Source organism: Pelodiscus sinensis, chromosome 31 (genome assembly GCF_052426305.1).
Source record: "Pelodiscus sinensis isolate ZL-2025 chromosome 31, ASM5242630v1, whole genome shotgun sequence".
Taxonomy (NCBI): domain Eukaryota; kingdom Metazoa; phylum Chordata; order Testudines; family Trionychidae; genus Pelodiscus; species Pelodiscus sinensis.
In genome coordinates this window covers 1649194-1674646 of record NC_143082.1, presented here as the reverse complement: position 1 = coordinate 1674646, position 25453 = coordinate 1649194, and the positions used below count along the sequence as shown (strand labels likewise).

General features: G+C 61.8%; 1 protein-coding gene across 11 annotated transcripts in view; it reads right to left on the bottom strand.

Annotated features, from left to right (window-relative positions):
- DNM2 (dynamin 2) overlaps nucleotides 1–25453 on the bottom strand; it is a 50550-nt gene that overhangs the window by 12177 nt on the left and 12920 nt on the right. For 3 of the 11 annotated variants that reach the window (XM_075916131.2, XM_075916124.2, XM_075916126.2), the window contains exons 2-16: nucleotides 24862–24935; nucleotides 18091–18240; nucleotides 17625–17828; nucleotides 16518–16616; nucleotides 15908–16068; nucleotides 15123–15265; nucleotides 14094–14229; nucleotides 13309–13376; nucleotides 12080–12218; nucleotides 9283–9369; nucleotides 8937–9007; nucleotides 7915–7944; nucleotides 6910–6961; nucleotides 3212–3241; nucleotides 753–866 (exon numbers count right to left, since the gene is read on the bottom strand). In XM_075916131.2, the coding sequence (XP_075772246.1) occupies nucleotides 753–866; nucleotides 3212–3241; nucleotides 6910–6961; nucleotides 7915–7944; nucleotides 8937–9007; nucleotides 9283–9369; nucleotides 12080–12218; nucleotides 13309–13376; nucleotides 14094–14229; nucleotides 15123–15265; nucleotides 15908–16068; nucleotides 16518–16616; nucleotides 17625–17828; nucleotides 18091–18240; nucleotides 24862–24935 (1558 nt within the window). Of the gene's footprint in view, nucleotides 1–752; nucleotides 867–3211; nucleotides 3242–6909; nucleotides 6962–7914; nucleotides 7945–8936; nucleotides 9008–9282; nucleotides 9370–9899; nucleotides 10039–12079; nucleotides 12219–13308; nucleotides 13377–14093; nucleotides 14230–15122; nucleotides 15266–15907; nucleotides 16069–16517; nucleotides 16617–17624; nucleotides 17829–18090; nucleotides 18241–24861; nucleotides 24936–25453 lie in introns of all 11 variants that reach the window. The other 8 variants (XM_075916127.2, XM_075916130.2, XM_075916132.2 and 5 more) reach the window with 6 other exon arrangements.

Here is a 25453-nt window from a genome sequence, read left to right as displayed (position 1 = left end):
AGCGGCACTCGCAGTACTGGGGGCAGCGGGTCTCCACCCCCCGGGGCAGCTGCCCCTTGGACAAGTCCCCACTTTGATCTGCGGTCACACGACCGACAGCGCCTGGAGCTCTGCCAGCGGGGACCCTGGCCAGACAGGCCCAAGGAAACAGCAGTCCAGCAGCAGACCCTTCCACGGAGTCAAACCCAGCCAGGCAGCCTGGGTCAGCCAAAGTTCAGGGTTTCAGTGCCCCCCCCCCCAGCTATTCCCACAGGGAGTCGGCCAAACTGGACCACACTGGCTCCGGGAGAAGGGCTCTTGGGGCTACACTGCGTTCCCTCCCCGCCCTGCCACGCCCACATGGGTCTGGGGCCACGCCACCGCCTTGCAGAGGGCAGGGCAGGGCAGCAACCCCAGAGGGACTCCAGGAACGTGGAGCGGTTTCCTTTAGTATCAGCCCCAGACATGCAATTCTGGAGCATCAGACTTGTGCCCCGCAGTGCTGACAAGCCCCAGGGTGACTCAGAAGAATCTAGTTTGGGGTCGAGTGCAGGGGCTGCCCGGCCCCACGCCTGCCCTACTCCCCCAGGGAGTGCCAAGGTGCAAGCCAGCCCTGTAGCAGTTTACCAAGCTGCTCCTGCCAACAGGAAGGTGCCGTCATGAAGCGGCGCGCACGCGCACGCACACGCACGCACACGCTCTCCTGGTGGGCAGAGGGACCCAGGGCTCCAGGCCTGCCGCTCTCCGCGCGGTCCCCGCCAAGCCGTACCCACCTCCTCGTCTTTGTACCAGGATAAAGACTCTGCCGTCAGCACGAACCAGTACTCCTTGGAGCCGCCCTTCATGATGCTGATGTTGTTGATCGTCAGCCAGCCCCTGCGGATCACCTGCAGGACACAAGAGGAGTGGGAACCCAGTCGGGCAAGGGAGAGACCAGCTGCAGGCTAGCCTGGGAGCCTCCTTTCCTGGCCACCCTCGCAACTTTAAGCTGCCAACGCCACCTAGGGCAGGGAGGGCGGCGCTCTCGGATTGCGGGCCAAGGTCTGCTCCTCGTTAGCTTGGGCCCTGCTGTCCTTAGGGGCCTCGGTGGGAGTGCGGGGCAGCGTCTGCCCCGGGGAAAGCTACCAGGGAGGGGCAGGGAAGCAGCCCCACTCCTGAGGGAGCCCAAAGCAGGTTTTACCAGGCCAGGCCCACAGCTCTGCGGCAGGGAGGGGCTCAGCCACCGGTGCTTGTGACAACCACCCCAGTGGCCTGGCTCAGAGGGCAGAGCAGCTGCACACACATGCAGCGTGTTGGAGGGGAGGGGCGTGCCCAGCCTGCAGTGTAAGCCACCCAGGTGCTGTGCACCGAGGGGACCAGACAGCTTTCAGCCGTAAGGGGCCAGGGCATGGACCCCCTGGATCCAGGGGATCTGCTGCACTGGCCCTCAGGGCAGGGAGGGAGCCCACATGACCGTGCGCCCCTTTGAGAATGGCCAGGAGGATCCCGTGGCTAGCTGGAAGAGGGAGCGCTTCTCCCCTCGAGGCTGCCAGCCTGCTTGCAGGCCCTGCCACGGAAAAGCCTGCGACCCACGGGTCCCACGTCACCTTGGACAGGCTGGGCCGCCCCACGCCAGTGCTGAGGGACACAGGACGGCAGCAGCGGGACAGGCCAGCAACACAGCAAAGCCTGACTTTGCAAGCAGCGTTTCACGAGACAAGGAGGAAGCACCACACTGGCTGAGGCTTACCCGGGCCGGGCCGAAGTGTGTCCCGTCCCACCAGGAGCAAGCTCAGACCCTGCCTCTCGGCTGGGGCTGGGAGGGACCTTCTAGGTCACCTGCTGCCTGTGGCAGGACAGCCTCTGAAGGCTGCGCACGCTTCTGCGGCTCGTCACCCCTCCCCCCAACACGCCGTCAGGAGGCCGGACTGCGGCTGCGTGTGACCCTCAGACTAGACCCAAGAGCCCAGGGCTGTTCTCCTCAGGCTGTGGAGAGCGGCTCCCAGCAGCAGCCGAGGTACAAAGGAGTCTCAGGACAGGCTATGCCAGGGCTTGTCTTTGCCCGTTTCCGCACCTGGCCGTGGGGGTCTCGGCAGCCGCGAGGGGCCAGTGACTCAACGCCTGACGCCAGGGTCCCCACCAGCACGGCGCCAGGCAGGCAGAAGAGACATGGGGCCACCAAGCAGCTCACTGCTCAGCCAAACCGGGGACTGGGCGGTGCCCTGCTCCCCAGCTGTAACCCCCGGGCCCGACGGCAGCCGCGGGGCCTTGCGCTGGAATGGCGAGGGGAGCAGCTGCCGGTGTGTCCAGTCAGACAGGGGCTCCTCCCTGGGGCAGCGCAATAGCTTGAGGGACGTGCCCGGCAGGTTACTGCAGCTCCGGCCTCCCATTCCGGGGAGGACTCGGCCCAGCGTTACCCTACGCACGTCTCGCTCTTCATGGCCCGGAGTCCACAACCGGCCCTGCCAGAGCGCAGCCCCCGGCCCCGAAGGCTAGTCCTTTTACCCGCACCCGCACCCCCATTCCCAGGTGCCAAAGCGCCTCTACCACTCTGAGCAGTCAGGATACAGGCCCCAGGGCAGAGGAAACCGCTTACAACGGAGCACAGGAGACGCCTGCTATGAACCGCTCCCACCGCAGGCTGGGGAGCTGCTCTGGCCAGTCGCTTGTCACGCTAGCCCAAGACCTGGGCACCCAGAGCTTCTTTTGACGGACTCTCCACGAGCCACCCTCGGAGAGCCGCCAATACGCTGAGCTTCGTCTAGACTGTGCCGCCAGCGCTCGGCCACCGAGTACAGGCAGCCCGGCCCAGGCGCGGTGACTGTCCACGCAGGGTGCTGTGACGGACGCCGTGCTCCCCCGGTTAGTAGCGGACACACTCGGGGGAGCAGGCAGTGCGAGCGAGAGGGCTGACTCCAGTCAGTGCAGCGCATGGACGGGCGGAGTTAGAGACGTTACACATGATTCTGGGATTCCTTTGCTCTTGCTTGTACAGGAGCCACCTGTCAGCAGCAGGGAGACGGGCACCGGGACCTGGGGCGGGAATGGGACTTCCTTTCCCACTAGCTTTAGCGCAAGAGCCGTCAATTCACGCCTGGCTGTTCCCGATGCCGTTTGGGGAGTGGCAGCTGTTCGCCAGCACAGCTGCTCAGGTGGCTACCGCCTAAGCCACAGCAAAGGCAAGCCAGGCTACACACACAAAGCTCAGCGCGCTGGCGGGCGCAGGCTGCTAGAGCTACAACTTAACTCATACAGATTTTCGGGCGGAGGGAAGGAAGGAGCCCTGAAATTGAGACAGCAAAAAGGAAACCAGGTTAAAGATTTCACCCCTCGATTCGCTCCCTTTTGGGGTCCCTTAAATTTGAGCTTCTGATTCCCACTGAAGCAAATCGGAATTTGACTGGAGAGACCCGGAGGCAGAGGAGCAGAGCAGGGTGGCCGAGAGAGGCAGAACGGAGTTGGCTTGCAGGCACAGAGCAGAGAAATGAGGCTCCGGTTGGTGGAGCAGCAGATGCAGAGGCTTAAATGTGGCCTCCTGGGGAGGGAGGGGAGAGAGCTGGTTCTGGAGCAGCAGTTCCAGGCTGGGTGGGAGAGCCATGGCAGCAAGGCCCACGGCTTATGGGATCAGTTATGTAGCATGGAATTACCAAGTTTTAGTGCAAAGGGAGGTCTTACGCCTGGGAGCCAGACGTGCCCGATTCTACTCCCAGCTCTGGCACAGACTCACTGGGAGCCCAGGGCATGAAAGGAAGCAGTTACCAGGCCCCCCCGTCTGTCCAGCATGCCAGCGACCAGAGCAGCGCACCGGCCGGAAGGAGACAGACTGAATACTTCCGCTCCGTGGATGAGCGAGACCAATGGGGCGGGGGGAGCGCATGTGGCAGGCTAGATCCCTCTGCCCAGATGGACCAGGCCCGGTAAACTCAGCCCTCTGGCCTCCAGCTTTGCACCATGTCAAATAAAGCAGCCCAGGGTGACTGGCAGCTCACACCCGATTGTCAGATCTCCGCCTTCCCATCACCACGCTACAGTCTGCATCTTACAGCCAGCGATGGAGGGCCAGCCCCGGGGGACCCGATCGGAGACAGGCCTCGGGCAGGTTCACTCAGTGCTCCGGAAAGGGCCTTGCAATGCCAGAAGAGAATGGAAGTGGCAGGACGCTGGGACGCGCCAGAGAGGAGCGTGGGGTTTCCCGAGGTAGGGAGGAGTCACGCAGAGCTCACTGGCCAGGTGCCGGGTGCGAGGGGCCGCAGGAATGGGCACTGACTCAGCCATGGGAGGGGTGGGCTGGCCCTGCACAGCACTGAGCTAAGGGGGCGTTGGGTGGGAAGCCGAGCTGAGCATTCTGCACACCGGGGCTGCTAAGAGGCCTGCGGGGCTCAGAAACCCCAATGCTCCTGTGGGGCTTCTCCTGGGAGCTGGGACCAGCCCGTGGCTCAGGGTCCCTGGCTTTATTCAGCACCTGGCAGCAGCTGCACTCAGGCCCCGACTAGCTTTTTACCCCGAGCGTGCCAAGGGCTGCGGGAACACCGCAGGGGTGTGCGGCAGCCTCCAGGGCCAAATCCAACCCCTCTGCAGCTACTGAGCCACCTCGCGAGCAGGGAGAGCTGCAGCATCAGGCTAAGCTGCCCAGAGTCTCACTCACCCAAGCCATCCCAAGGCTGGCCGGAGGCGTTCAAGTGAGGCTCCCCCCCTTGCTGCCTCAGCTGCTTGTTAGGGTGGCAGGCCCAGGGTGCGGCAGGCCAGCGTCAGACAAGGAACGGGCTGTTCTCTCGATTGGGGGTGGGGGTGAGAAGCTCTCTGCCACCCACCACGGCCTCAGGACGCCTGAGCATGCCCAGCAGAAGGGGGCTCTCCCTGGGGTCTCTCCGGGGGCACAGGGCAAGGCCAGCTGGAAGTGCCAGTGGGCACCCTGACCACGGGGCACGCCTCCTCCTGTCGCAAGCAGCAGGCATTTCCATTTTCTTGGGCAGGCCGTGAGGAGCCCCCCGGCACGCACCACTCCACTTGATTTCCAGCCAACAGCGGCCACGCCCTCCCGTCCACGACCGAGCGCACTGACTAACTGGCGGGCACGTTCCTCCTCCTCCCCGCTTAGGCCACAGGAAGGCTCATTGGGGAGGCCGTCCCCCGGGACAGACCTCGGCAGGGGCCCTCCGGTGGTAGCCTTGGCCTCAGCAGCCAGCGGAGAGCGCCCTGCTGGGAAGAGCCCTGCTCCCTCGCCCCTCCACATCAGCCAACCTACCTTGCTCCCAGGCTGCCTTGCACCTACTCAGACGCCTGCTCTTGCCACGCGCTCTTCTAGTCCAGCTCCCTGCACGCAAGGCAGGGATGTGAAGGGGGAGCCGGTCAGCAGCACCCTCTAGTAAGGCTGACTCCTGGGTACTGATTAGCCAGGACCCAGGAGCAGCCCCTGCCCATGGCCTGCTGCGGGTTGAGGGCTGCTCCCGTCCTCCCCTCCTCCACATGCAGGGCTGACAGCGCCCCCATGCAGCTGGGGAGGGGAGAGCAGGCCGCAGTTAACCTGCTAAATGCTGGGTCCAACGGGGATTTTACATCCCAAACGCAAGGCAGGGCTGCGTATTCCCCAGGCCATTCCTGACGGATGTTTGTCTAACCTGCTCTTAGCTTCCAGGCACAGGGACTCCACGACCTCCCCAGCGCTCACCACCCCGACAGGCCCCACCTAAACCTGCCCTGCTGCAGCCTAAGCCCCTTGCTTCTTGTCCAGTCCTCAGAGGGCAGAAATTCCCCGTAATGCAGTGGGGGAAGGTACGGCTGGAGTACAAATGCCTCCGAGCACAGGGGGGGGGGGGCGGGGGGGTATGAGCTCTCACTGCCTGAGTATTTCTATGGCTCTACCCCCCCCCCCCTCCCACCACGCAGCGCTATGATCTGCGGCCTGAGTCTCCCTGTCAGTCGAAGAGCAGCGGGCCCATCGGGGCAGGCTGGAGGCCGCTGCGGAGGATGGCAGGGGATAGCCCTGGAGGCTCAGACGTCTGCCCCTCCCACCCCGTCTCCCTACGATGGGCCAGCAGGAGTCCAGTTGTTCAGCCAGATCAGGGGACCCTGTAAGGTTTCCCGCCATGGACCAGAGCCCTGAAAGAAGTCGCGCTGCTGCACTGATGGTGCCAGACCGTGAGTGTGCTCGGTTTTAAGACGAGGGGCATCCCGTAGATTCGCGGGGGTTGTGTTTTAAAGGCGCCTCCATCACTGGGCTTTACTTCTAGTTCACTATCACGCTATACAGGTACTTACCAGTATCTCACCCTTAGGTGCGCAAAATTAGGGTTGCGGGTAAATAAGGGAAAAAGGACGAGAGGACAGAGTGAGGAACAAAGTGATGGGGGGGGGGAGAAGCAGGAAGCACAAAAACAGTAAGAAAACAGCAGAAAAAACAGCAAAAGAAACCAGTTACATGCTATTAATGATACTGATACAGTGTTAATGTCATCACAGTGCTGCCGAACAAGAGCAACGCCCACGTGGGCTCCACACAGCCAGGCTGGCACCATGCACTGGGACACTGCTAAGCCTGCTCTCCCAGCAGCACCGCACTGGACAGCGGGGTGACGAGATGCCACAGTTCAGCACTGCTCCCGCCCCCGTGATGCCAGCCTTCCCCCTGCCCGTCACCCGCCAGACGGCCGGCTAGTGGAAACGGCACCCCCACCTTCCCACCCCCCCTCTGGTGCCCCCCCACTTGTCTAGACTGTCACCGAGGGAGGGGCCATACAGAGAGAGGTTACCCTAGAAGAGGGGACAGTCCTCCTGTCTGCAGCTACACCGGGCAGGACCAACCCCGCACCAGTGTGCCAACTGGTCTGATTCCACTCCCGAGACTTCTGGGGCTGCAAACCTCAGCGCTCGGACTGCAGAGATTGTTCACACGGGACCCTCCCGCCCCCGCCTATGCTCCCGAGAGGGGCGCTCTGAGCAAGCGGGTCGTACCTGATTCGGGATGGCTCTCTTCTTGTTCAGCTGGGTGCTCCTCTGCTGCGCACTGAAATAAAAAGCACCCCGGCTTTACAACCGACAGCGCCAGGAGCGCCCAGCAACGGGGCCGCGGAGCCCAACGCGCACTCGCTCGCGGTGGTCTACAGGCGAAGCAGCAGCTGGCTTGCATGCTGCCACTCGGCTCGCCTATGGCGGGCAGCAGGGAGTGGCGTGCCAGACGGCAGCGGCTCGCCCCGCTGGGGTGAGGCCTGCCACACAGCACAGCTCCAGCAGGCTCTGTGACTGCCCCGCCAGCACTTGAGGCCAGGAGGTTTCTGAAGTGCTCCGTGCACCAGCTGCACATGCCATTGGGCCCCGGGGGCGCTGCTGGCGCTTTCAGACCAGTACAGCTAGGGAGCCGCCCACACCCAGGACGGGCACCTCTAGCACAGCGCAGGGGCAGACTGCAGCTCGCCGGAGAGCACGCGCCACGCAAGTCGCTGTACCCGGCCCCCACCGGGCGCGAGGAAAAGCGGTTCGAGGCCTTGGTTAGTTAACCCAGCAACACCCCAAGTGTAGCCAGGTTTGGCCTGCGCTCACCGTTCCTGCTCCATACGGATACTCCAGGGGGTCTACGGCCCTTGTGCTCCCCACCTGGCATGGGGCCTGCCCGGCAGCTCTCCAGGCTAATCAGAGCTCAGGCTGGAGTGGCAGGAAGGAATTTGCTGGGGAAGGGAGGGAGTCTGAAGGTGAGCGGCAGGGGGCCAGGGGAAATCCAAGGGTCTGCGTGGGGGGAGACGGCCGAGATTCTGGCTGGGTGCCTGAAGCTACAGGAGAAAGACTCCCAGCCTGTGAGGGAGCAGCTCAGAGCCGACTGTTTGACAAGGGCTCAAGTCTCTCCAGAAGGTGCCTAATATGAAAGCAGCATTCACACGGCTGCCAGCCACTCCCGGCGGCGCTGCAAGCACGAGTCCATGCCCACGCGTCACCCGTTACACACTGGTTCCAGCAGGTACCCACCCTGTTGCCAAGTGCTGCTCAGTGTAACAGCTGGGGGTGTTAGGAGTCGAGAGTCCCGAGGGAAGAGTGAAGTGGTTCAAAGGAAAAACAGGAGAGATGATGAGAGGAAGGAACAGCAAATGGAGTGAGAAGCAGAGACTTGGGGGGAGCCAGAGGAAAACGGAAAGTGAGGCGGGGGAAGAAAGGAGCCTGCTGCCCCGAGATAGCCTTGGGCAGCTGCACTCGCTCTGAGGGGGCTTCCGTCCTCGCGAGCTCCCTGCGTGGGAGCTCTCGCTGCAGAGCGCAGGCAGCCACGCAGGGACGCCAAAGAGCGAATCCACTTGACAGTCACACCCCGTTTCACTACAGGCTCGTTCTCAGGTGTAGACAAGGGCTTGGTTCTGGTTTTCCCTTTGCTGGAAGGGGAACCTCAAACCCACCGACAGCCAGAGACATTCAGAGGCCTTGTCCGCTCTGGCGGCCAGACCACGGCACCAGACAGACAGTCGATGCTGCCACTTACTGCAACTCTCACTCAGGGCTGAGAGAACACTCCAGCTCCAGCCTGAGAGCCCTGCTCCCCCGCGCGCCGAGAGCTCCCCAGTGCTCCTGCCAGGCCCACGCTGCCACCTCTTCACACTCCTTCGTGTAGCCCTCCTCCCCCTTTCCCTGCCATCTGCTCTAGGCTGGAAGCTCCTTGGGGCAGGGAGCATCCTTCACGAGGGTGCCCCTGGATCCCGGCCGGTCCCCAGGCATTCCACCCCACCCCCACAGGCAAAGACCTGGAACAGAGGCGGACCTTGCCGAAGGCCCCTGCAGGTCAGGCTCACTTGGGAGAGGCAACAGGACCAGCGCTCCCCTCCCCAGCCCTGCCAGCAGCCCAGCAGCAGTAACATAGGGGGGCGAAGGCTCAGCTGCCACCGCCAAGGCTTGGACCATTCAGCTCCCTGCCTCTGGCTCCACGGAGCAGCCCCCGCAGTGCTCACTCCTTGCAGCCAAGTGCCCTGCAACCCAGCGCCCGGCTACAGCAGACGGGCACCTACTTGGCAAAGCCAATGAAGTCCTCGTGGTTCGTGTTGATGTACGAGAGCTCGATGTCAATCAGGAGGAGAATCTGGAAAGAACACGGACCCGAGTCACCAACAACAGGCCACAACGGAAGCGCCTTTCAGCACGGCAGCCAGACGGGCCAGAAGGGCGGCAGGGCGACCCACCACCAGCAGAGGGCTCTGCAGGCTGCTAGGCGGCTGGCGGAGCGGAGCAGGCCTTGGCTGTACTGCACGGCGCTGGCTGGAGCGTCGGCTTCCCCCAAACAGCGCCGAGATCAGCCTGCCTGGGTCCCACGCCCCGCAGGAGAGCCGCGCTCCCTCCCTCCCGAGGGCAGCTTACCTGGTCCTTTGTCTTCCCTTCCCGTTCCCTGACGTGAGTGGTCACAATCCTCTCCGTCTCCTCGCGTAACCGGGGGTAGGAGCCAAGCTGAGAGGAAGGGGCAGGTCAGATCACAAGGGCCACACACGGTTCAGCACATAAAAGCCCCCACAAAACCCAAGAGGACAGGAAGCGACGGGACTCGCCCCGGCCGCGTCAGGAGGACAGAAGGGGGCTCAGAAGACAGCCCAAGACAAGGCAGTTCTTTGCTGTCGCTGGGGAGATGGGCAGGCTCAGCTTTGGGAGGCCGTACAGCCCTTGGCAAACGTACGTCTCTTCCCCACCTCCCCGGATAAGCTAACCCCCCAGGCATGAAGCGCAGCTCACGCGAAGCAAGAGACACTGCCCTCAGCTACTGCAGGTGCAATCTGAGCCTGTCCCTCGGGTGTGAAGCAACACCTGTGCAATACGTCTCTGCAGGCCCCAGGCCAGAATGCCAGGGCAGCGCTAAGTCTATACTCGTGGGGCACCTTGCACGGACATGGACACAGCTCCCCACGAGGCTAGTTTAATGGCCCTGCAAGCCAATACATTCCAGGTGTGCCAATTAGGCAGAGGAAGGAATTAAGACCAGTTACCTTTTCCGCACACTTTTTAATGACTGTGGCCAGCTCTGAGACCACCAGGTCAACACACTTCAAACTGGGCTCTTTGAGCTTTACAATCTGGTTTTTCACTATAGCTTCAAAAGCCATGTCAGGCGTGAAGAGCCCCGTCCTGCCTCATGCAGAGCACAGAGCGGAAAGAGGAGACACCAAGGCACGCAGGGCGGGAAGGACACAGCGACGGAGACAGGAGAGAAGAAAAGGAGATTTAGAAAAGGTTAGTTACGTGCAGAGGGAAAAGCAGCAGCACCCGCCTGGGAAAATTCCTTCAGGTTCATTTGAAAATGCGCCAATTCATTTCCTAGCATCAGTTTCTTAGCTCCCTTTGTTAAGGCCTGGACTTGTGAGGGTCTGATCCCCGCGCACCGGCTCCCTTGCGCGATCATCCCCGCGCGCCGGCTCCCTTGCGCGATCATCCCCGCGCGCCGGCTCCCTTGCGCGATCATCCCCGCGCGCCGGCTCCCTTGCGCGATCATCCCCGCGCGCCGGCTCCCTTGCGCGATCATCCCCGCGCGCCGGCTCCCTTGCGCGATCATTTACCCTGGCGCCAGGATGATGGTGAGTTGCTCCCACCCCCCGGCACTCCCAGGAGCCAGAAGCAGGTGATGGGATCCCTCCAGAGCACTCCATGTCTGGCTCAGCCAGGCCTCAGTACAGGCAAAGGTTTCGTTGCTCCTGCCCCCGTCTCCAGGCCAAGCCGCGAGTTAGCAGCTGATCTAGTGGCCCGCTAGGCATCACACGGGGAAGGGGGCACTGCCTGCTGCCGTCGGAGGGCATGGAGCGCTGGCCTCTTCCCCTGGCTGTTTGAAACAGCCACGGCTACGGGTCCCATGGAAGCTAGCGCCAGAGACGTTCCTGTGAGAACGTCGCGAGCCCGGCCCGAACACCCCACTGACTGGAGTGGGATTCTCCCGGGCACTGCTCATCTGCGCGCGCACCCCCACCCACCCGGAAGGAGTCGGAGTTCCCCCACCTCGTTAGCTAGGACTGAAGGAACTTTGGCAGCAAGTGCTGGCTTCTCCACGCTACACACATCACTACAACTGCAGCAACACAGAGTACAGCTCCGGACCCCGAAACGAGCTCCCCAGCCAGCAACATGCGTCGCTGCACGCGTGCGGAGCGGCTCTGCTCAAGCCAGGCACGTTGGGAAGCTGGAGTCGGGGGCTGCGTCTCTTTTTGAAAGTCCTTTTCGCTACAGACCGGAGTCTGGATCTACCGGGCACTTCCAGAGCTCGACAGCCCGGCTCAGGGCAGGGCATCCTTCCAGTCCAGGACCCTGTCTGACACGTACAGAAGTTTCTCAATCCATCACTACTGGATCGAGCGAGAGCAGAGTCCCCCCAAGGAGCCGGTGAACGTGGAAGTGGCCGATGGGCTCCTGCCCAGTGCCAGGGCGAGAAGCCTTTGAAACGGGCTCGCCAGCGAACGGCGGGCTGGATAAGCCAGGCCCAGTGACGCTGCAGACCATTTCCAGCGTTCGCTCCCATTCCCCACAGCTTCCCAGAGCCGAGCCGAGCCGCGCCGCAGCAGAAGTGACGGAGCACATGCTAAGACAGGCCCCAGCACCCCGGCACTGCCTGCCCGCCTGCCCGGCAGGCTCCACGGCGCTCTGAGGCAAGAGCTCGGCAGCTGCTGCTCCCGTTCGCCTCCGAGCCCTGCAGCTGGATGTCACATGGGCATGGGAGGCCCCCCGGGGAGGGAGCCCAGCCGCCCTCGCTCTTCCACAGCGCTGCTCAGGAGCCGAGTAACGCGCTCACCTCCCTTGTGAACAGGAAATGGAGGCGCCGAGGAGCACACCCCAGGGTCACCCTGCAGGCCAGGGAACAGAACCCCATCTGAGGGCTCTCGTCTAAGCCACCGGGCGCTGCCTGGCTCTTGGGCAGGGCTGGCCCTCCTCAGAGCGGGGCCAGGCCAGGGCCCTGGGTGCTAGAGACAACCCTCACCCCATCTCCAGGGCCAGGCATGCCAGTCTGGCGGGGCGAGTCCAGAGATGTGCCCTGCACTCATGCTAGGCTGGGACCGGTGGGGCCGTGGGACCGGTTTAGCCTACACACACCCAGCTGGGGGGAGCTTTGCCAGGCAGGGGGGCAGGAAGCACCCTGCTTTACCACCCACTGTAGGAAGGGCTGGAGCCTCCAGCGGTTCAATACCTTACTGGTACACTGTCTAACTGTATTGATTAGCTCCTGAATAACCAGGTCGACACACTTCAGACAGGGCTCTTTCAGCTTCACCACCTGCTTTTTCACAATGGCCTCGAATGCCAAGTCTGGCGTGAAAAGCCCCGTCCTACAGGCAGCCGCACGCACGGGCAGGGAGGAAGGGCAGAGAAAACACAAAATGGGTGAACAGGCTTTAAGGCAACGGTCTGACCTGGCAGAGCAGCTGAGACAGCGAGTCCCTTCCCTGGGCGGCCTGGCCCGGACCCCGACGGGCCCCCGCATGTGGCTGTGCTGCCCGGGGACCCCAATGGAGCGGGCCACGCCCCCACGCGAGCGCACACGTTGCTCGGCCACGGACACGCATGCCAAGTGGCTCTCTAGTGCGTGGGCTCTAGCGTCGGCCTCGCACGGCGACAAGGCAGGTTTGGGTAGGACCCAGCTCTGTTGCACGTTCAGGGCTAACCGGTTAGCTCCACCGGGCCCCCTGCTCCCAGCCCACAGGGGAACGGAAGGGAGGCTGGGAGCAGTGGCAGCCCCAGAAGGGGAGGCAGGAGCAGTCCTCTTAGCACTACATTCAGCCAATTCCAGATTTGACTTCGCTAGCCGGATCAGCCCAGGGGCACAGGCACGCTAAGGGCAGGGCTCCCTAGCTCACTGAACTACAGCCACAGTGTGGCGTGGAGCAGACTGGCCGTGCGGCAGGACTAGCCCTCTGTATGGAGCATGGCTTCCCTGACCCAGCTGTTCACAAGCACAACGGGCGGTAATAGCCTGGCTCCTCCGCTAGCCGGGCGTTCAGCTCTCCAAACATGCCCCACGTGCTACCGTCTGCCCTCTGGGAAGGCAAAGGAGGAATTCTGCTGTCCCGAGCTCAAGGCTCTCGTGCCGTCACCCAACTCTACCAGGACGACATTCAGAGTTTGCTCTCGGGACACTGCTCCATGAGGGGAGCCACCGCAGCCCAACTCCCAGAATCGAGTCGGCGCAAACACTACGCTGAGCAGACAACGGCACCCGCAGTGAGCCTGCAAACACACGCCCATTGCCCAGAACCAACTTTGGTCTAACCCCCCTCGCTTCCCATGGCCACGCGGGCTCTCAACTGACAGCCACACACGGTTCATGATACCAAGGTTCGACCGGACTAACGGCGCGTCCAGGACCACAGGCAGAGCAGACGCACTGCTGCGCCGCAGCTCTCCTGCTCCGATACTTGCCTTATGCCGTGGATGTTTTTAATCGCGTAGCTAATTTCTCGCCTCAAGTCCTTCTCATCAAACTCCATCTGAAAGAGAAACAGGGCGGATCACACAGCCCGGCGCTGGCGAGGCACAAGCACAGCTCAGGCTTCCACGCAAAGGGGCACGTGTTCACACCGCCCTCATCCAGCCCCGAGGGGCAGCCGCACTTCCCCAGCTGTAGAGCCTGCCAGGCAGGCAAGCCGTCAGAAAGCTGAGTGAAGGAGCAGTGAATTACAGCAGGTCTTGTTGGTCGCTGGGGGGGGGGGGGGGGCGGGCCTGGGACAGCCAACTGCCCCTCTCCCATACGACCCGATGCATCTCTGCTTTGCTATGGGCGGCCACAGTGGGAAGGTAGAACACCAGTCAGCTTCCTGCTTTAAAGTCAGAGCAGAGGAACATCAGCACCAGCTGCTGATCTGATGCCCTAGGACGGACGATCAGAGAACAGCCCATCCCTCCATCTTCAGGGGGAGGAGACAAGCTAGTCCGGGTGCACCTCCCACAGCTCCGCTCTGCAAAGACTCCGGTGCCAGGCAGCAGTGGATGGGTTTATAACGAGGCTGTCAGCGGAGCAGCAGATGAACCCAATACCGGGGAGGATGGCCAGACACCCCCCTGCTGGCTGCTAAACAAGACAGGCATACGCATTGGGGACACTCCCCCACGTGTATGCCAGGCGAGCAGTGACATTCTGCTGTGTGTGGAGAGAGGAGAAAACCAACCCTGCAGGACAGACGCGTTTACACCAGCACTAGCTTTACCTTCACCAGCTCGAAGGGGAATCTCTCATGGAAGATGCGATTAATTCTGGCCCCACCAGAGAGTTCTAGCGTGTCCACTTGGTCTCCGGAGCCTTCAATCCTCTTCTCGAAGTCCACCCCGAACTGCTGAACCATCCTGCAGAGAAGCAGCAGGAGTAACATGGATCAGCCAAATGCTGCTCAGACGGGACCAGCCCAGCTACTCTGACTGCAGCCCGCCCCGTGCCAGCCACACACACTGGAGACTTCGCATCTACTTCCCCGAAACCCTCAGGGAAGGAATTTCCTCTCCCTGCTGCCACCATGAGGGAAACAAAACAGTCGTGCACGTTCCTTCAGCCCCTACGAACACACACGCTTCTCCCCCGCCTGAATGCAGACTTGGACCAGTGGGCCACATGGGATGGGTGTCGTAGGCACGACAAACACAAGGCACTGCCAGTTACGTGCCTGCAGGGCTCGTCTGCCCAGCACCACAGCTACAGATGCGAGTGCTCCCCGTTTTCCCAGCAGCACGGCAGGGCATCTAGTCTCTTGTGTCCATGTGTAGGGATGTTAAATGGCCTTTAATCAGCTCATTAGTTGATGGGGGGGGGGGAGAAGAGGAGGGGACCAGGCATGAGCCAGGAATCAGCTGTCCCGGCTGGTGCCTGGTCCCCGCCCCGTGGAGATGGTGCTGTTAAGATGGCTCCCTCCAGCTCCAGCTCCTGCTCCCTGCCACCCTTGCTGCCTCTGATCCAGACAGCAAGCTGGGGGGGCAGCTAGTTGAGTCACTAGTTGACTGATCAGCAAACGCCAATAGCCCTAGTCCACGGGACACCGAGTGGCATCTCCTGCTTCACACTGCCAATTGCCAACACCGGGAGCTGGGCACTCTTCCCTCAGGGTCAGCGACCAGCTGGTATCCGAGTGCTCCAGGGTGGAGCCACGTTCACACCAGTGTCCATTTCAGGCTAGACACTTGCTCTCCCTCCCCACGGGGGCCAAATCCAGTGCCTGGCCTATCAAGAGGGGATGGGAGCAACCTACTGCAGCAAGGCCTTGGTTTTCCGCGTGGGGTCGTCAGGGCGGAAGTTCTTGTATTCCTCCACTTCCTTCTCCAGCGAGAGCAGCTGGCTCTGCAGCTTGCTGCGCAGCGAGGGCAGGGTCTCCCTGATGTGGTTGGTCAGTTGCTGCGAGGGTAAGAAGCGGTCAGTGTGGCTGGCCCCCCACCCCTCACTACAAGCTGCGTTTGAGGCCGCACAGGCGAGCCAGAGGCCAGAGCCAACACTGCGCAAGAGGGGCTAGTGGAATGCTTCCCTTAACTGGCCACTCTACAAGAGCCACACGGAGTCAGCCCAGGCCCGCTGCTGTTCCTTTAAAGAGACACAGCAATTTCCAAGACTTCGGAGCAGCCTGGCCCAGCTCGCCAAGTCAGACTTCCCAGCTTTAACGAATTTTGCCTTCTCACCGAACGAGGGCAGCTGGGTATTGCCCCTAGCCTGTCAATCTGACCGCTCACCAGGGGCTAACTGCGCCAAGTAGAAGAGATTCTCCCTCCATTCTGTTGGCTACCAGCATCTCCGGCACGGCCTGGAAAGGACGCTGCTAGAGAAGCGTTCAGACAAGCGGATGGTCGTTGGTCATTCTGCAGCCAGCGAGGCCAAGGCTGGGGAAGAGCCGACTCGCCAAGGACGATACTGAGGGTGTGGGGGCTGGGCACGCAGTCTAACTCCCCAGCCCCCCCCACACCCTCCCCAGCACAGCTCAGAGCACTCAGTCAGCAGCCCTTCCCTCCAAGCCGGGAACAGGGCCCACGCATGACACTGGCCTACCTGGTTGAGGACTTTCTGCAAGTGAGGCGTGCCCATGCGATCTGCCATGTGCCTGTAGGCTGGGTGAGAAAGGAAGAACTTGCGTTCTGCAGCCAACGCTGCTCTGATGTCCTTCTTGCCTTCTATATCCTTCTGGCTCCGGTTAACCACGCCGATATAGCCTGAAACGGGACAATGCCACAGGCCAGCTCTGTCAGCGCAGGATCCAGCTGCAGCACAAGCCTTGAACTCTCATGCCCCCCGCACGGGACCCTGGGCTCATAGGGTTATTTCATGGAGGTTAGGTCCAGAAAAGGCCATTAGCCAGGGGGTAGGAACGGTGCCCCTGGCCTCTGTTTGTCAGAGGCTGGAGAGGGATGGCAGGAGACAAATCGCTTGATCATGGTCTTCGGTCCACCCTCTCTGGGGCACCTGGTGCTGGCCACTGTCGGCAGACAGGCTACTGGGCTAGATGGGCCTTTGATCTGACCCAGTATGGCCGTTCTTATGAGTGTGAACTTTATACTGCCTGCCCTAGGTACCAAGCAGGTACCAAGCAGAGCGCTGGGACTCGGGGCTCCAGTGGGCAGCGAAAGGGAGGAGTGGGGCACGGAGGGTGGTGGCATTCTACCTCTTCTTAAAGGGAGCAGTTTGTTTTCCAGGACATCTCTGGCGTCCGTGCCTTCGTCCATCAGGTCGAGTTTGGTGATCACACCAATTGTTCGGAGGCCTGGGGTAGAAAGATCATTGGAGAAGCAGCTAATCAACCCCACATCCCTCCGGCCAGGCCTGCAGGTCGACATGCAGACACAGGGGCTCCTGGTTTCTATAACCAGGAGCCATCACCCTCCCTTCCACCTGCAGCACTTCGGCTCCAGTCTGCGTTCCCAGCTGGCTCGGAGGCGAGAGGAGCTGGGGACTAAGGAGTGCAGCAGCCAGAGCAACAGGAGTCACACCTTTTAGTAAAGGCTTGCTTGGCTGACAGCCAAGAGGTCACTTCGGGAGTCTGCCTGCAGGGCCATGGGAGAGAAGCACACGCCTCCCGGAAGTCCCAGGACAGGAGAGTCGGGGGCAGGGGGTTGGCAGCAGGCAGCCTGCCGGGAGCAGCAACCACCACCCTTAATGGGGGCAGGAGAATCCTAGAACACTAGCACTGGAAGGGACCTCAAGTCCCCTGCCGTCACGGCAGGACAAAGCACCAGCTAGCCCATCCCTGCCAGGCGTCTGCTCTTCAATATCTCCAGTGAGGGGGATTCCACAACCCCCCATGCAACTTATTCAGTGTGTCACCCCCAGACAGGCAGGACGTTTTTCCTACTGTCCAGTCCAAACCTCCCTGGCTGCAGTTTAAGCCCCTTGCATCTCGTCCTGTCCTCAGAGGCCAAGGGGAACAATTTGTCTCCCTCCTCCTTTGACACCCTTTTAGAGACCTGAAAACCGCTCTCAGGCATCTCCTCTCCAGACTGAGCGCACCAGGACTTCCCTCCAAGCGGAACCCCAGCTCCACCCCACTGGAATTGCGTAGCCTGGGCCCTGCGCCCCATCAGTCACGTTCCGTACAAAATCCAGCCCACTGCTCCGAGAAGAGCCTTGGCTCGGCTCCCCTGGGCAGAGCTAGCCGGGTTCCCCACGGCAGGGGGAGCTGCACACCAGGGCACCTGGGAACCCCCATCTCCCTCCCTTTGTTACAGGGTCCTGCAGCAGCTCTTACTGCAGCCAGCAGGCGCGCTGGTTTTACCTTGAGGATCTACTTCCTTAGCCATCTTGAGAGCATCCGAGTTTGCCAGATCCATGTTGGCGGGAGTCACAGCAAGAATCAGGCTGCTTTCCCGGCTGATGAACTGCAGGATCATATCCTTGATCTGGTACTCGATGTCCTGCGGCTGGTCTCCCACGGGCACCTTGGTGATGCCCGGGAGGTCGATCAGCGTCAGGTTCAGCACTGCGGAGGGAGGGAAGCGGAGAACTCATGCAGTGAGGGGACTCAAAACCCTCTATCCCGCAGTGCATGGGCGAGGGCAGGGCACAGAGGATCAGCTAGAAGCTTGTTTGGCCTCTCTACATCCTTGCTACTCAGGAACAGAGCCTGGTCTCTTGGGACCGTCAAACTGCCCTCTGGGTTGCTTCCTTCCCATCCACTGAAGTGTCCACACCCGCCTCTAGAAGCCCGCTGACACTCCCGTCAGCATGCAAGTCTCACTCACCGTGTGGTGAATACACCCTCAGGTTGATGGGAATCGGTGAGATCCCTTTATTGCTTCCCGTGACCCGGTCCGTCTCTGCTTCGATCTCCTGCCGAACCTCGTCAAAATCCGTGAACTTTTTGGATTTGCAGTGCAAAAACTCCGCATATTCTGGAAGAGAGACCCCCGCCCCCAGGGTCTATAATGAAACAAACCGATTTCTGACTAGCCCCCCAGCCTCTGAACCAGTGTAAACAGACCCAGGCCCTCGCCCTCCGAACCTCAGCAATGCAGCATCAGCTCTGCAGGACCCCGGCTACACCCCAACGAGAGGCTGGTGCAGAATGCCGGCAGGAAGTCCCACTACCCCTTGAGCACGATGGCATTCGGACGGGGGCACGCAGGCTGGAGAGCCAGGCCAATCAGGAGCAAGGATCGCTAGAGGCTCAAAGCCCCCACGACATTCACCCACCCCTCTCAGGAGCACCACCCTTGCAGGTGCGCAAGTCATGAGCTACCTCAGTGCTGTCTGGACAGGCGGAACAGGAGAACAGCCTGACTGGATCAGACAAAGGTCCATCTAGCCCAGTGTCCTGTCTCCCATCAGTGACCAATGCCAGGTGCCCCCCAGGGGCAAAGAAGCTAGGGACACCAGCCTGGCTAATAGCCATTGATGGACCTGCCATCCATGGACTGAGCTAGTTCTTTTTGAACCCTGTGATAGCTTTGGCCTTGACAACACCCTCTGGCAAGGAGTTCCACAGGTTGTGTGCAGAAATACTGCCTTTCAACATGCAGCCTAGTCATTTCATTTGGTGACCCCTAGTTCTGGTGTTTGAGAGCGCAAGTTCCACTTCCTTGTTGACTTTCTCCCCACCCTTCACTTCATAGGCCTCTCTCATATCACCAGCACAGTGCCAGCATTTCAGTGCTCTTCCAACGGCTACCACAGGGGGCCGGAGCAGAGCCTCTCAGAACAGGGCTTCAGCCCTTCGCTCACTGCTGCAGCCAGCCAGCCCGTTCCTTACCCTCTTCCTACAAGCTCCCTTTGCTCCTTGCCCCAGCATTCAGCTAAGCCTTCACGCAGGGCCCCGGCGTCCTAGGGCTGCACAGTCAGTATGCCTGGAGAGGGGCTGGACGTGAGCAGAGACACAACGCCCCTCCCCTCCAGAGCCAGGCTGTAGCATTCACCTGCCTGAGATCCAATACAGGGCCCAGCCTCGGCTCTGCCTGCTGCTCACTCAGAAGCTAGGCAGCTGCCGCCGTGAGCGTGAGCCGTGCTGTTCTATGAGACTGCAACGCGCCTCGAGTCCCCCCGTGCTCTGCAGTGCACGAGACCCACAAGGCCTATTGAGAAGCAAAGCCGCCCTGGAGCAGAGGGGATCCCGGCGCCCACAAGCTGCATTGCGCCCAGCAGAGGCTCACCCCATTGCGCCTGCACCCCAGCAGAGGGCCCAAGCTTGTCTCCGTTCGCCTGGCGTAAGCTCCGGGCATGACTTGAGCGTGGCTCCTGGACACCCCGCTGTGCTCCGGCGGCCCTTTCCAGGGGCGGAATGAGGAAGTGGCGCAGAGCCAGAGGGGCATGCAGCCATGCGGGGAAAGCCGGCGCCCAAGAGAGCAGCCAGGTGCTTTTGGGGAGGCTGCTAACTGGCGATGAAGCCTGCCTAGCAATCCCCTCGGCCGAGGCGGATGGAGCAGGGCAGCTCTAGACCCGCTGCAGACGTGAGTCACGGTGTCCTGCACCAGAGGGAAGCGCCGGCGGGGGGAGACGTGGCACGTGCATGTTGGTTCCAGCCTAGACAGCTTGACATCCCGGCCTGCTGGCCTCCCCCGCCCCTCGTTTGTAGCGCCGCAGTGCCGGGTTCTGAGCCCTGAAGGCAGGGCTGAGTCTAGCCTGCCAGGGCACCCACTGGCTACCTCCGAACGGCTCCTGCGGCCGGGGAGGAAGCCAACCGCAGCATGGCCCACAGGAGGGGCGCGACTGCCCCAGCAGAGCCCTTGGAGTAGAGACAGCGGCATGTTCCCATCCAGGTATCTCTCAGTATTGCAGGAGTCACTGCCATCAGCCCTGCATGGCCTGGTGCTGCCGGCGTTAATCACCAGCCCTGGGCACTGCTAGTAGGGAGGTGGGTGCCGTCCCCGCCCCCACAGGGAAACTGAGGCACAGTAGCACCTCACACACGTCTAGCTCTGCCACCAATACACACACGTATGCAACAGACTTACAGCCCGGGTCACCGATTCCCAGGCCCGAAGGGACTATTGTGACCCACTCTGACCCCCTGGATAACAGACCAGAGACGTTCTAAGCCAGGGGTGAGGAACCTAAGGCCCAGGAGCCAGATGTGTCCCCCGGCTTGCCTGGATCCAGCCCGCGGAGCTCTGGGCTCCCCCCAGCATTGGGGAGCCCGTGCTGGCTCTCCAGCCTGCGCTGCCCCCGCCTGACTGATTTTTCTGTGGGTCAGCAGCCCCCAACCAGAAGATTCCTCACCCCTGTGCCAAGATGACTGTTTAAACCCAACTCCCACTACAGCATGAACAGCCACCCCTGCCCACAGCATTCCCCCGGCCCTCACCGTGCGAGGGCGGGGGGGGGGGCGCTCGGCTTTCCCCTGCCAGTGCTCTCCAGTCTCTGGAAGCCGATCATGTTTTGAAGTGAAGTGCAGCCCAGGAAATGCAGAAACAGTTCGCACATGAAGTGCTTGATCTTCGCGTTATGTGGCACATGCTGGGATTTCCCTGCTTGTGAGCGACACTGACCGCACCACGTCCGAAATCCAGACTGCAATTTGAACCAGCCATCAGACGCAGCCCTGCAGACGAGCGTCTGTGGAGGGTGCAGGGTAAAGCTCTGGGGGGCTCAGGGCTGGCAATTGAGGGGGGTGGGCTGTGGGAGGGCGTTTCCTACCCAGGGCAATAGTCAGGAAGAGGCCTTACACAGGCCCTCCGTCAGGGCCCGAGAGCAGGCCCAGAACTGCTGAGGCACCATGTCCAAAGGCCACGTGCAGCACCGCAACCTGTAACCCCAGCTCTGTCGCTTGCACCAGCCTGTCCCAGACGGAGCGGCAGTCCCCAGCCCGGCAGAGGAAGGCCAGAGGGATGGGGGTGAACGTCGCCCTGTTCTGTACGCCAGGCAGCACTGGCACCGCAATCCTGTCACTGAGCAGCACAGCACGCTGCCCAGCTGGGCTGCCTCGGCCACAGGGAAGGGATCTTCCATCAGCCAAGACCTGTGCTCAGAGGGCAGGCGGCTCACAAGGAGCCCTGACTCGGGCCGTGGGCGGTGGAGAGCTTGGCAGCGCCCTTCCACCCGCAAGCAATGGTACTGCGGCGAGCGTGCTTAAATATTAACCCCGCCACATTCCTCCGGCGGGCGGCTTGGGGCGGGTCGCTGGCTCGGCAGGGCTGAGCCCGACGGCGGCCGGCACACCTGGAAGCACACAAGGCAGCGAGCACCAACCAGGGAACTCTGGTCTATTTCAAACCCCTGCTAGGGGCCTGCCGGGGCTAAGGGCGAGATCAGTGGTCCGGGACCCCTCGGGGACCCCAAGCAGGTTTCAGGGGCCTTAGATTCGCCAGGGCCCAGGGCAGAGAGCCAGAGCTCACCGCACAGGACTGCGGCCCAGGGCCCCGCCACGTGGGGCTGCAGCCACAGCTCAAGCAGCTCAGCTTTGCGGGGCCCTGCAGCTGCCCTGCCTGCTAACCCCAGTGCCGGCAGGACAGCAGAGCCGGTGCAGCTGGGCCGTGGAGTTCAGCATGTTGGGGGAGGGGCTCAGACAGAACCCCGAGTTTAGGGCTCGGATTCAAAACCCATTGAAGTCAATGGCCACTGACTGCCACGCAGGACCCAGCAGTGTGCCAGAGCAGCACCGACCGACCCCACCTGCTCGCCCCCTCTGGGATCCCGTCAGCCCAGGCCTGGCTGGGAACAGCCCCTCCCCGCTCCCAAGGCCCTGGAGCTGGTTCTGTCTCGGGGGCCAGCTAGCTCCTGGAGATGCTGCCGAGGCCCTGGGAGCGAGCGGCTGTCGTGGTGGGGGAAAGCAGCAGCAGAGAGGAGCTGGGGGTAGACAGCATGAGCACTGCTCTCCAAGAGCGTAGGACAAAGGCACTAAGGTTATTCTCCAGAACCAGGGCACATGTTCCCAGGTCCCTTCTCTTAAGGGAGTTTACCCGGAACCACTCACTCACCAAGCCAGCTGGCCAAGCACCTTCTGCCCCAGTCAACGTGGAGCAGCCCTGAGAGCTGCGCAGTCCCGCCCTGAGCCCCCGGCTGCGTGAGGGGGTGGCCGAGCAGCATCTCTCCGACACACACATCTAGGTGCCTCTCCAGCGACAGCTGTCAGAGGAGCGGCACTTGGACGAGCCAAGCAGCCGCGTGACTGACGCCCTGCAAGCGCGGTGCCTGTGGGACAGAGCGCTCGCTGGCTGCTCGCTACGTGTTTCAGTGCTGCAATCACACTGGGGAGCAGCCGCTTTCCATACCGTGCCTGGTGGGCTAGCAGCACTTCAGCTGCAGATCAGACCCCGAGGAGCTACCGCTCCCTGGGCGCTGGCGGGGGCAATGGGGAGGCTGGTCCCCCGCTTCCCGCAGAGCGCTGCATGGGAAGTGCTCACGCCAAAGAGCTCATCCGTCTTGCATTCAATAGGGAAGTCCCATCTGACACCATCGCCCCTGGGCCTAGGCCAGCTACCGTCACGCACGACTGTAGACGGGGGCAGGCAATCGTTCCTGATGATGGGCCGCTCCACGGGCCCAACTCTTCCATGGTATTCATGGAGGAGGTGCAGGGTCTGGGATCGAGCTTGGGGTAAGGGCAGGAGACGAGGGGGCAGGCTCTGGGAGGGGAGAAGGCGTACGAGGGGTGCAGGGTCCGGGAGCGGGGCTGTGATCTGGGGCAGGAGGGGGTGCAAGAATTTGAACTGTGGCAGGGCAGGGGTTGGGGTGCAAGGTCTGGAAGGGAGGGGTGCAGGGCCTGGGTGCAGGAGCAAGGGGCAGCAGCTTCTACACAAGGTGAAAGTGCAGGAAGGGTGCCAGAGGGTTGGGGGAGGGGCTGGGGTGCCAGAGGCAGGCTGGCTCTGGCCAGGAGGCTCTTACTTGGGTGGCTCCCAGCCAGCAGCCCTCCCCAGCAGGTTCCGCAGCGAGGTGGGGGCCACGCGTGCGAGCCCATTGGGGGAGGGGCACTCTGCACATGGGCCATTGCGAGCTGCAAGGCTGAGCCGGGGGCAGAGGGTCCCCAGGCTCGCAGCATCCAGAAAGCTGCTCTGAGCAGCGTGCGGTGGCGGGGCAGCCAGGGAGCATGCTGGGCTGGATCCGACCCAGGCACAAGCAGCAGAGGCCCAGCCCTCCCGGCAAGAGGGCAAAGCAAGGGACTCCGCACTCCAGGGAAGGGAACAAGAGAGCCGCCCCGAGATCAGGCCGCTGACATGTGGAGCGCGGGCTCAGGTGAGAGGTGTGCAGCGGCTTTTCAGCCTTCCCGCATTTACCACCATCACTATGCCGGGCCAAGAGTAGGGGGCTGAATGTTTAACCAGTAGGGGCTGGGGTAGGGGCCTGCTCTGCCCGGGTGCCCCCCAGGCAGGGGCTGTTCCGACCCAGCTGATGTAATGCCTGCCCGTGGGGAGAGGCCACTGCAGCCTGCTCCTGCCCACCCTCCCCTGCAGTCTGTTAAACAACGTTAGCCAATTCAACGGGATTTCCCATCCCTAGCAGAGAGCCAGGACGCAGCACCAAGGCCTGTTATCACACAACCAAGGAACAGTCCACGCAGCAGGAGGAGACAGAGCTGCTTTAGCTCTTCGCAGAACAGACTGGCTTATAAAACCCTGGCCTAAGATCATACCCCCCCACCCCAGGAGAACGGGGCAGTCCCATGTGTTGGGCTCACTAAGCACTCGGGATCACGCAAGAAGAGCTAGGATGCGGCAGTGCCTCTGCCATCACGGTCTGGCGCAGCCAATCAGCCCCCCTCTGAAGTACCAGGCTGGTAAAGCAGCAACTCCCTGTCTTGTTCATTGACACAGCAGAGTTCCCAGCAGGGAGCTCGGTCTGACAGCTCCATTTGGCCCCTTACATGCACCCTGATCACCTGCTCTGAAGAAGGGACGTCAGCGAGGCTGCGGGACCAGGAAGGGCCGAGGCCAGGGACAGAGGAAAACGCAGACTAACGAGGAGCAGGTAACTGCCTGCAGTGCCAGGACCTCTGCCCAGACCCAAAGTCAGTTTGTCCCCTCCCCTCGCACCTACTGAAATCCTGAGAACAGCTTGGGTCTCCAGCGGGTTGTCAACCCTTCAGAGATTTTAGGCTAGAGCCCTGTGCTCATCTAACCCCTGGCAAACGGCCAGAGCTGTATGAGCGAAGGCCTGGACCCGTCCACAACAAATTAGAGCCCAGTCACAAGGCTGAACTGTCCTGCTTAGCTTGCAGTGTCGACTGACAGACTAATACAGAAACAATCTGCCCGCAGTTTCCACCCAGGGAGCTACACCAACCGTACACGTGCTGCTGCAGTGACAGGACTCCCGCCAAGTTACACATCTCACCGCCGCGCGCAAGGCGGCTCCCATCTCCTGAGCAGTACAGGCACCTTCCAGCAGTTTACAGACCACGTTCCCCAAGCAGCCAAGAGCCAGCGCAGCTCCCGCCATCGGAAAGGCAGCAAGGGACGCAGACTGACAGCCGCATACATCTGTGCCTTCCCTGTTCTGCAGCATGCAGGGTGTGAGACTGGTCCCCCAGCTTTGGCCGCCCTCGACCCCCCAGCCACAAGGAGCTACTGAGCCCTGGACAGTACCTGTTTTGGAGAAGATCAGCTGAAGAATAAGAGGCCGCCGGGTGACGATTCCAGACCCACGGGGAAGGAAGTCTCTGCAAGGAAACAAGAGATGGAGTCACTCAGGGGCTAACAGCTCCAGCATCCAGACTCTGCGGTGAGCAGCGCCACGGTCCTTGTCGAACGGGAAAGCCTAGAGACTCCATTGTGGCAGACCCTGCACAAGCTGGCTCCCTTCCCTGCTGAGCTTACAGCGGCCTCCATCTTGCACCATCATTCACCTTTTGCTGTGCCTCAGTTTCCCAAAGACACTGGGGAAGCTGAGGCAGAACCCAATGCTCTCAAGTCCCAAGTCCCAGTCCAGTGTTAGGCCACAAGACCAAACTTCCCTTCTGTTTTTACCGACCTACATTAGCCTCCCAGTCACAGCTCTCAAAGGAAAAAAGAAGCAGCTGGAAACTCATTCCAGGGATGAGTTTCTTCTAGTCTCCCAACTACCAAGCTGCCACCTCTCTCTGGCCTGGAGCGAGGCTGCCACCTGTGGTATGCTGCAGCAGAGCCGGTGTAGCTACAAAGCAGCTGTATTTGCAGGCACAGCATGGTTAGTGCCTTC